The 10,621-nt window shown below is 40.2% G+C and overlaps 1 protein-coding gene across 1 annotated transcript; it reads left to right on the top strand.

The window, feature by feature from the left end:
- Positions 1–981: 981 nt before the first annotated feature.
- LOC114563386 (inositol-trisphosphate 3-kinase A) lies at positions 982–7,422 on the top strand. The gene is made up of 8 exons (XM_028590245.1): positions 982–1,113; positions 1,299–2,176; positions 3,522–3,606; positions 4,578–4,791; positions 4,959–5,157; positions 5,281–5,382; positions 6,015–6,086; positions 6,205–7,422. Exons 2-8 carry the CDS (start codon positions 1,358–1,360, stop codon positions 6,454–6,456), a joined length of 1,743 nt encoding a protein of 580 aa, XP_028446046.1. The 5' UTR covers positions 982–1,113; positions 1,299–1,357; the 3' UTR covers positions 6,457–7,422.
- Positions 7,423–10,621: the final 3,199 nt, after the last annotated feature.

Genomic DNA, 10,621 nt, shown 5'->3' with positions numbered 1-10,621 from the left:
CCACACACATACAAACTTTGAAAAAAATCCATCCATGCTGTTTTGAGTGAGATACGGTTTCTGAATGTGTCCTGCCTTCAGTCTCCTAGTGAGCTGTTCAAAATCGGCTCGGACTGTGACATCACAGTCCGAAATGAGCTGGCTAACCACAACCGTTAGCTTGTAGCGTTAGCACTAGCGTTAGCATGCTAACAACACACACAAGTTCATCATAATCTACAAAAGAACTACATGTGCACCCTCATTTAGAAGTCTCCCAGCTAATCCTGCCTTGTAACTGACCAAAGTTGGAGAAACAGGCTTTCTTTTACTGTCTCTAGAGTTAGCTAGCTGACATGATCTACATCTGAGCTACTGAGCATGTGCGAGTGCAATCAAAGATAGTACAGAAGAAGAAGAAAAGATGTCTCACTCTGTAGCTAAAACAGAAACCAGGTGAAAAGAGGATCTGCAGCAGTGAGAGAGAGAGCTGTGCAGTACAACAAAATAATAATATGGTGTTTTTTGAAAATTAAACCATGTAAACCTATTCTGGTACAACCTTAAAATACAGTTATGAACCTGAAAATGAGCATAATATGGGCGCTTTAAAATTCCTCTCTGCTTCTAAGTCTGAGTTTGTGAAATAAGCTGATAATTATCATGACTTGTTATTTAATCGTGGTAATTTGTATTTAATTCCATCAGTTTTATTTTCATACTATAATGCTGGTCACCTAACTGTTACTTTAAATGCTTAAACCAGTTTGGTACATTGATTAAAATGTGCAAGTGTGTCTCTTTCTACTATACACAAATATCTTAAATTGACTGAGTTTGAAGCCAAAATGTGTATTACTTGGCTGCAAAGTAAATTCTGTTAAACTGTTGCAATAAAACCTTTAAAAAAACACACTCATATTTGGTGGGAGGACACCTTACTCTATTTCCACCCTGCTTTCTGACACAGTGTCATGCGTCATTGCTGGATGTCCTCTTGGCTTTGGATGAAGCTTTGTAAACTTTATGACATCACTGCATGCAAAATATGGCACCAGCAGGGAGAATGAGAGAGGGATGTAGCTCACTGACAGGCACAGACCTTTCTAACAACAGGTGGAGGACACAGGTAAGGTAAGGTAAGTTAGACAGATGTGGTCATTTGTAGTTTTATATTGTGTCATTTGAAGTAAGCTTAGAAATATTGCTGAGGCTGTGTTAGAGTGCCCTTTAGTCTTTAGAGTAAATTAATTTTCTCAAACATATTTAAAACTGTGTATCTCTTGTAAACATTTCCCTTTTTGCACGTTTTGTACAAGCTCATGTGTTGAGCTCATGGAGTAGATTCACTACCTACGCTCACACACTGGACTCGAAGATGGACATGACTGATGATAACCACATGGAGGGGATGGAGATGGAGACAGAGAACAGGCAAACTATGGATAATGACTTCACTGTCAGACTATCAGATGAGACACACCAACATCTGAAATTCAGTGAAGACCGTTCCAGCAGCTGTAAGGCGGTCAAAGTGAGATCCAGACCCAAACTCGAGTCCACAAAAAGTTTCCCCCCTTACAGTCAGTGTATAGGTGGACTCGGTGAGGACAATGAGCTCAATTCAGAATCAATGGAAATGAGGGAAGACAAGAATGATGTCATTCAAGGCACGGAAAGAAAGAACTTTGAATTGAATGCAAGATGTGCAAGGGATAAGGTGAAGGCAAAATGGAGGATGAGGAGGAAGGAGAGGCTAGGTGGGAGCTATGAAGTTGATGAAGACGGATGGGAGAGGGCAAGGTGGAGCGGGAAAAGAAGGGTAGACGAGACTGGAAGAGAGAGGGAGCCTGAGGATAAGGAAAGGGAAGGCTTAAACAGTGAGTGGAAACACTGGAGAGTTAAAAACTCCAGTTTTGAGATAGAAAGAAAAGAAGAAGAGGATGAAGAGAGGAGGAGATCCCCCGTTTCAGCAGCAGAAGGAGAGAGCGAGGGGAGCGGGAAGACCCCAGAGGGAAACGATGAGGAGGCCGAGGGCTCCACAACACATCAGTGGTCATCCCCACATCCAATCCTCTCCAAGCTTTTGCACTCCTCCACCTCCTCCTGCTCCTCCATCAGCCTCTCATCAGCAGAGAGCGATGAGGTTTTCAGCGAAGGAGAGGATGTTGACTCAAAGAGGAGGTCGTTCAGGAAGGTGAGAATAGACAGATTAGGTTTGAAACTACATTTTTCATTTCTGGTATTTGCTATCCCAGTTTATGCACTGGCAGGTGTCACATTTGTGCATCTGGCTGCTCTGGTTTTCCATGGAAGAGGCTTACTAAAACTATATTTCTCAGTTGTTCTTTGCACCTGTGGTCCTGGTGATTTGCATGGGCTTGAAAGAGGACTTTGACAAGGTCAGATTTGAATGGTGTTTGCATGCCTGGCTGCTGCTGCTACAGATATGAGAGGAAAGGGGAGCAGACAGCGGGAGGAGGGCTAGGTAATAGTGCAGTTACTTTCTCAGTGCAGTCTCAATTTTGGGACTGAATAAAAGAGCGCTACACAAGAATGAGAAATAAGCATCTTCAAAGCATTTCGTCTCTGTGACCAAAATGGCAACATTTAGGATGCAAACATCTACTATTTGAAGGATTAGGTTTTGAAATATATAGACATTTTCGTCAAACTACGTACTACTTTGTAACAGTGCTTCTACTGAGCATGCTCAGGACTACTATTGCTTGTTTTTTTGTTTTTTTCAATGGTTTTGCCTGTGTCTAGTGGCAGCTGTTTTGTGTATATACAAAACAGATCATAACTGTTGAGGTATGCGCTGTTTGAAAACACTAAACACACTGATGCTCATAACAGAGGACATGAGAGGTGTTTATAATGTATAATGTGCCCCAGCAAATGTCTCTCAATCAGAGATGTATTTTCAAAAGGGGGTTAATGATAAGATTTTGTCCAAAGAAATGGCCTTGAGACTTTTTCATGAGGAAATCACTGGTGTAAATGATGAAATGAATGATGGTTGCATTCCATTTAACTGCTTCAGCTTCGGGGTCAACTGGTATTGTGCATGCTGTCTCACTGCCATGGCTTCCTGGGACACTTGAATTGAACAGAGCCAGTGTTAATGTTGTTAGTGACAATTAAAAATGTCTGCTATGAAAGAATGCCTGCTGACTGGAAATGTGTTTTAGCACACAAAAAAATCACACAGGACTCCCCAAACATGGGAACCCCACTTCTGAGCATTTGCCTACTAAGGAGGTCCATAAGTATAACAGGTCATGTCAGCACAGTTGCTAAGCACTCAGTCATCTCACAGCAACAAAGGTCCTAGTTCTGCTTGCTGACTGGGGCCTTCCATTTGCATGCATGCGGACATTCAGGTTTAGGTGCATTCTGAATAGCCTGCAGGTGAATGGGTTTCTCTGTAAGCTTTACACTTGTCTTGTCAAAGATGTATTCTGCCTCTTGAAAAGCAATACATACTAGGATAAGTTCCACAAGACATTCATGTGATCTGCTCTTCTTTTGTGCCTCAGAGCCGCTCCTGGAAAACCTACCTGACCATGATGCACTGGTCGCTGCGGCGGCAGAGCTCCTGGGTCCAGCTCGCTGGACATCAAGGCATGTTTACCTAAAACAGACACATACAAGCACTCAGAAACTACTATAAACATGAGAGGATGAAGTACATTCACGTATACTGTGTATCTCTACACTACTGCATACTGAATACAGTTTACATCAGGCCCGGACTGACCACCTGGAGCACCGGGGGAATTCCTTTTTATACATCCATGGGAAATTCCTGGTGGCCTAGCCAGCTGTTAACCCTTAGAGAATTTGCAGTTTGAGGCAAAAACTATGGTGTAAAGAAATGTGTTTTCACCTATTCTAAAATGGTGAATTTGAATATTTATGCATACTGGGCTCCCTAAGTCTTGGAGATGCATTCATTGGGTATGACTTAAAGGCTGAGACTGTATTGATTGAGCCCAATTGTATTCATGTGGGATGATGTTAGTCCCCATAGTAGGCATTTCATTGTAGTGAATCCATTTTTTTTTTTTTACTTGACCTCACAGTATAAAATGACCTATTGTGACCTCTCACGGCCTCGTTAAACTTTACAACCACAAACTAGAGATCTAGGGCATTCAGAGGATGTATGGCTTCCATAGGTTTATAGACAATAAATGGTTGTTCCTCAAGGTCATGGTCTCTCAATGTGGTAATTTTGAGGGATTTCTGACCATTTCTATTTATTTTCGAGTTGTCAAAAAGGATTATACTTTGGCCAAATCCTTGTAACAAATGACATGGCTCACATGTTATATAACCTTCTTATCTCCAGAATGTGAGCTTTCAGGAACTAAGAAAACAGGTCTTTGTTATAGTTTGGCCACCATATACTTTGATTTGATTCAGTGATTCATAGAAGACTACATGTGGACCTGAATAACCTGATTAATTAGACAGGATATCACACAACAAATGATGATATCCATACATTCTGCCTTCTTGTTTGATTAAACACGTAGATAGCTAATAATTCTACCCGTTGTCCCTGCCTTGCTGGTTACTGCCGTCCCCAGGTAACTTCCAGCTGAGTGAGGGAGGGGAGGTGTTGAAACTGTACAGTGAAGAGGAGGCAAAGTGCTTGGACAGCCTGATGACAGACCTGCTGAGACCCTTTGTCCCACAATACCACGGCTTAGTCACCAGGGGGGAGCACTGCTACATCCGCCTGGAGGACCTACTGAGCGGCCTGAGGAGACCTGTCATCATGGACTGCAAGATGGGAGTCAGGTAGGTTTCAGAATATTTTTTTCTTTTGATCAGAGGTGACCAGACCAGTCTGGCAGGCTTATATACTTATATACTACATTGTAGAAATAAGTGTACTATGATTAGATGAGGGACTGAGTGGTACAGTCTGTATGCTTTTATGTACAACATGAGAGTTTCCTTCTCAGGACATACCAGGAGGAGGAACTGATCACAGCTAAGTCCACTCTGCGGAGTGACATGTACCAAAAGATGATGAAAATAGACCCAACCGCTCTGTCGGCAGAGGAACACGCACAGAAAGGGGTGACCAAGTGTCGATATCTTCAGTGGAGGGATACAACCAGTTCTACGTCCATGCTGGGCTTCAGGATAGAGGGCATCATGGTAGGAGTAAAGGCCAGTAAAATCACTGCACAACTCCTTACCTATTGACCTGATCTGTTTAATTCTCTACAAGTTTTCAAATGTGCCATGTCTGTGCTGCTATGTTTCTTCTCTGTGAGTCAGATGGAGGACGGCAGTGTCCAACGGGACTTCAGGAAAATTCTGACTTTAGCTCAGGTCACAGAGGCATTGCTCTACTTCACCAGGAGTCAGCTGGACATCCTGGTCAGTTCTGTCCATTATGTAAACATAAGTTACATTACACTACACTTCCTTTAGAAAATATGTCCTCAATCCTAAATCATATTTTGATTAGCTAGCAAAAAACAATTAGAACAAAAGCACTGAAAAGTAATGATTAAACCTAATAAAAACAGCCTCAAAAACTGAAATCTAATAAAAATTAGATTTTTGTAGTTTCTCCAATTGCCGCCCTGTGAGTGAAGACGTGACCAACCATATTCAGCCTCCAATACATAATCAATGCACTGATGACTGCTGTGCATATCTAAAGACAGTTATCACAAAAGTACCTCAACCCTCCACACGGGCATTGTCTTTAAAGGGTTTTAATGAAGATTAAATTCAAAAAAACTAAACCAACAACAAGCATTTATGGAAATAAAATTACATTGAACTAGAAGAAGAAGAAAAAATGGAAATTTCTAAAAATAAAAAAAGTTATCATTCCACAAATTTTCTCAACTTCCCAAATCTTTGCTATACTGACTTCCTGTTATTTCTTTATATGACGCCCATTCTACTCCGTATATAACATTACATAATTTACCCTGTGATGTGTGTACTAATTGCTGCTGCTATTGCTAAACCACAACTCTCCCTATTTGTGTTTTCAGAAAGCGTACCACTCCAGACTCCTGGCCCTGAGTGATGCACTGAAGAATTCACTATTTTTCAGAACCCATGAAGTTGGTTTACATAGAGACAAATCTTCCCTTGTTAAATTAAAAGTTTAAATAATATTTAAACTACTGTGAGCCCATGGGTCTTTTTGCTGATATTATTATCTATGTTTGACCTTATTAGGTGATTGGCAGCTCGCTTCTCTTTGTCCACGACCACAGCAACAAGGCCAGCGTGTGGATGATAGACTTTGGGAAGACGACCCCGGTGCCTGACACGAGCGAGCTCCGACATAACATCCCGTGGGCCGAAGGGAGCAGAGAGGACGGCTACCTCATTGGTCTGACCTCGCTCATCACTTCTCTGAGCCAGGCCATCAGTGTGGCCTCCTGGCAGCAGGAGGACAGCTGTGGAGAAGAAAATAGTGTTGCATGAAGTACACTGACGGTTGTGGTGGAGACACCCTTTAAACAACACTCAAATTCAGGATCAGGTGGACAAAACAACTGTTGTTACACTTGGACAGGCTGAGGAAGAGAAACGAGGGAATACAATTCAGCTAAAATTCATAGAAATGTGATGTGGTCGTCTTCTAATTGTAATCTGGCATGTGCATACTGTAACAGTGGAAACAGTGTGTTGTTACATAGACTTTTTCTATTACTTTTGTTTTTAAATTATTCATAAAGGACCAAAAACAAATTTTCCTTGGGTTGGTCTGCAAAAAGTCAGAGATCTCGCCTGTGTTGCAACAAATGCTGAAGTTATTTGTTTACAGCAGCAAAGGAAACCCAATGAATCATACACACAAACACTCAAATATGGCTGAACAGCCTCATGTTCTACCTGTTATAAGTCTTATCTTAAAACGACTAACCATACAAAGAAACTAAATAATATATTGTAAAAATATATGTTGTGATATTATTATTATTAGGGATTTGAATTATTTTCATATGATGCAGCTGAAATATGTCTTTTCTGGTCTTATAGGCTGTATACAATGATACACCTTCACATAGACAGTCCAAGCTAAGTGAAATTAATGAATGAATGCCTCTACCCGCTCATTCTTCAAATATACACATCATTAATACTGATGAGACATGATAATCCACCCCTAAATTTTATATTATCACCGATAAGTTACAGACATTTAAACTACAAACAGGGAAAAGAAAGAAAAAGAAAGAAAACAAACACGCTGTATGGTACTGTATCTGCTAATCAAAACATCACAAATAAACTTAAACAGTAAGCTTCAATCTCAGTACAAACTCATGCTGTGCAGCCAAACATTGTTCAAACACACAGAACTTCAGTGCAAATGCAAAGTTTCCAAAGATACTAAACATGTGAGGGTGAATTTTGGGGAACTGTATATAAAAGAAGACAATAAAAGGAAACTGGATGTTAAGCTGTAAATGTAAACATTTCATGTAATTTACATTCATTTGTCATGTGAAACAGACTGGGATGTCCAGCAGAGATTTTCAGGAAAGCTCATGAATGGACAGTAAATTCATACAAAAAACATTCTCAACCTCATCCAAATCACACAGTGGACTTTCTCTGGGACCGATTGGACTCACCCAGTTTCCACAACCAAAGGCAGGATGCAAAAATACAAACTGATCTTAGTCACAATTTACATATTTGCTCTGGATAGTTAAAACACAATATATGCTTTTTTTTTTGCTTGCATGATACTCCTTTTGACCATCTATATTAACTAAATGGTAAGATTTGTGTTTAAAACAAAACAAGAAACTTATAGAATTGTGTCTAATCTTATTACAACTTCCAGACAAAATAATCCACATGTATTTGCAGAAAGAGAGACTAAGATTTGTATTAGTGTTATTCTCAGTTGTGAGTTTATTATATATAAAAAATAAATACATAAAAAAAGCAGTCAAATACAACGACCTTGTAACAAATCATACATTTGTGAAGTTTATAATGACTATAATGTCATATAACGCCTTACAGGTGTTAAATCAAGTACATGGTAATTTTGGAGACTGTACTTTGCAGTGGTGATTTGTTTCAAACAGGTGTTTCTAATGTTCTGTCCACCCCATTTATACCAATGAGGGTAGACCAAATAACAGACACACCAGTATATTGCAGGTAGCACAATTCAGCAGCACCACAAACTACAAAAGACCATAAGGTTGATTCAACAGCTCTCTAAAACATTAAACAAAACATTATAATCGAGATCTGGTTTATTTCATGGCTTTTGTTTTAATTATGTTGACTTAATAAACTGGCAACTGTATATTTTACCATATTCCGTAATAACGTTACGTGATTCTGAATCATGCAGTCAGGTCCACTAGGTTGAACAGGGGCGGTTCTACATTGAATGACGCCCCGGGCAAGACCCCCTCCGGGAAAAAAATGGGAAATACCAGTGTTGCAGCAGCACAATATCAGACACACAGCACACACAGAATATAAATGAAATAATAGGATAGAATATACATGAAATAATAATAGGATAGAATATAAGAACAAATAATTTAAAATATATACACGTTGGGAATAAAACTGTACAACTGTTTAACTAGTATTGATAAAGCTGTACCCATCCTTGCGCTCCCCTGAATATGTATACCAACTCCTACTCCTAAAACTACTAACGCCATGTAATGAGTAAGCAAGAATCAGTGAGAGTTGACATATTAAATACTTGAACAAAGTGCCATTTATTAATACACTAAAACTGTATACTCCTAATAAATCATAAAACAATATATATATATATATATATATATATATATATATATCATTTCAAGAGATCCTATGCTATAATTTGAAGAGGTCTATCATGAGTTTTTGTCTGTCAATGCAGATAGAAAAGCATCAATTCTCGTTAAGAAAGTTTGCATGATGTGCAACGTTTATATAGGCTACTAATGCAATCATACAGTAAAGCATTCTCACTCTTTTATTGTTGTAGTATATCATCAACAGTTTGTCCACCACTCAGTTTTATCAAGGGCCAAAGTGTTTTAAGGGGAGTTGTGCTTACCGCAGGTTGTAGCTTCACTCCCTCATCTCTGTCCCTCTCCTCCTAAAGCAGGGGTCATCAACTGCATTTTTTCAAGGGCCAGAATTTTTCTAAGCAGACACTCTGGGGGCCGGACTTTGAAATAAAATGAATGTATACCTAATGCGCCTATTTTTTTTCACTTTCTTACTGAATTAATGCTATATATATTTATTTTTTTACATGTATTAGTGTAAGCAAACTCCTAAAAAACATGGAAACTCCATAATGATAACTGGCTCTTTAACTAGAAAATTATCTCAGACTAGGAGGCAGTTCACTGAGGAGTGATGGTTAAAGTCTGTGATTATGGAAACATTATTGTAGTATGCAGCATCCTGATTGGTGGAAAATACATGCAGAAAGAAACGGCTGTTGTCAGGTAAACATGTCACTGTCAAAGAGGCTGAAGCGAAAAGTAGACGTGGAAAAGCCAAAAGCCCAGCTTTAATGATGAATGACTGATAAGCAGGCTGTGCACTCGTCATGTATGCCTCAGTTACAATGAAAGATGCAAAATAATACAACCATCATAATTATTAAAAATTCGCTATTTGCAGAATAGAGCTGTGTTTGTGTAAAACAGCGCGATGGACAAGAGTGGACTGAGCAGACAGAGCAGATTGAAATATCGCTTTCTACATATATACCCAGGTGAGTGCATTGATAAGTATTGACTTTTTACTCACAAAGGTTTAAATTGTAGCCTAATTTCAGAAAAGAGCGTGAGTTCATCTGCCCCAGCGGCCGTTGTTAGCCTAATCCTCTCTGTATCGTTCCCAGTCAGGTGCTGCGTGTTTCAACGCACACACATCCCGGCTCAGCTGTGTGTGTAGTGTTTTAACGCACACACATCTCGGCTCAGCTGTGTGTGTGTGTTTTAACGCACACATATCTCGGCTCATGCTGTGTGTGTGTTTTAACGCACACACATCTCGGCTCAGCTGTGTGTGTGGAGCTTGGCATCGCTGTAGAGAATCCCGGCATGTGAATAGAGATGTAAATACAGAGGGCTGGGTTTTTGCTCTAAATGCTTGAAATGATAAATAACAGAACGCATTTTTTCCTCTTTACATTTCGTGAATTCATGATTATTCTGCGGGCCAGACTAAAAGCTTTGGCGGGCCGGATGTGGCATGTCACTGTAGCCGACACCAGCACCACTATCATCGGCCACGGGAGCTGATGGAGGTCCTGCTACTGCCGAAAACAGTACTTTTTAACTTTTCGCTTTTTTCTTTTATTTGAGCCGCTTGGGTAACTTTGTTTCATTTTGGCGTTTAGACCAGTGACATAAAAGAAAGGTTTAGACTCGTCTTGCTCCATCTCTGTGTAGCCTACTTCCCATTTCTCCTGTCACCGTGTGTTTATCTTTCGCACCGCGGCGCACTGTTACGGACTAGTCCATTTCATTGTGAAAGTGGGGGGTGTTGACCTCTCTCAGCAAGCAGGGCGCCTGCTGCTGCTGGGGGCGCTGATCTGCCAATTCCCCACACAGTGAAATTATAGAAAACAGAAATAGCCTACGCTTCGCGGCGCAGA

The sequence above is a fragment of the Perca flavescens genome, chromosome 10, assembly GCF_004354835.1.
Source record: "Perca flavescens isolate YP-PL-M2 chromosome 10, PFLA_1.0, whole genome shotgun sequence".
In the NCBI taxonomy this organism is placed as follows: domain Eukaryota; kingdom Metazoa; phylum Chordata; class Actinopteri; order Perciformes; family Percidae; genus Perca; species Perca flavescens.
Note: the sequence above shows the minus strand (reverse complement) of the source record. Positions and strands in the feature narration are given on the sequence as shown.

What these genes read in the sequence shown, in the direction of transcription:
- LOC114563386 (XM_028590245.1), top strand. Translation starts at nt 1,358, where the DNA reads ATGGACATGACTGATGATAACCACATGGAGGGGATGGAGATGGAGACA. An exon ending in GACTGCAAGATGGGAGTCAG is followed by an intron (nt 4,792 to 4,958) that starts GTAGGTTTCAGA and finishes TTTCCTTCTCAG; the next exon opens with GACATACCAGGAGGAGGAAC. An exon ending in GGAGTCAGCTGGACATCCTG is followed by an intron (nt 5,383 to 6,014) that starts GTCAGTTCTGTC and finishes TTGTGTTTTCAG; the next exon opens with AAAGCGTACCACTCCAGACT.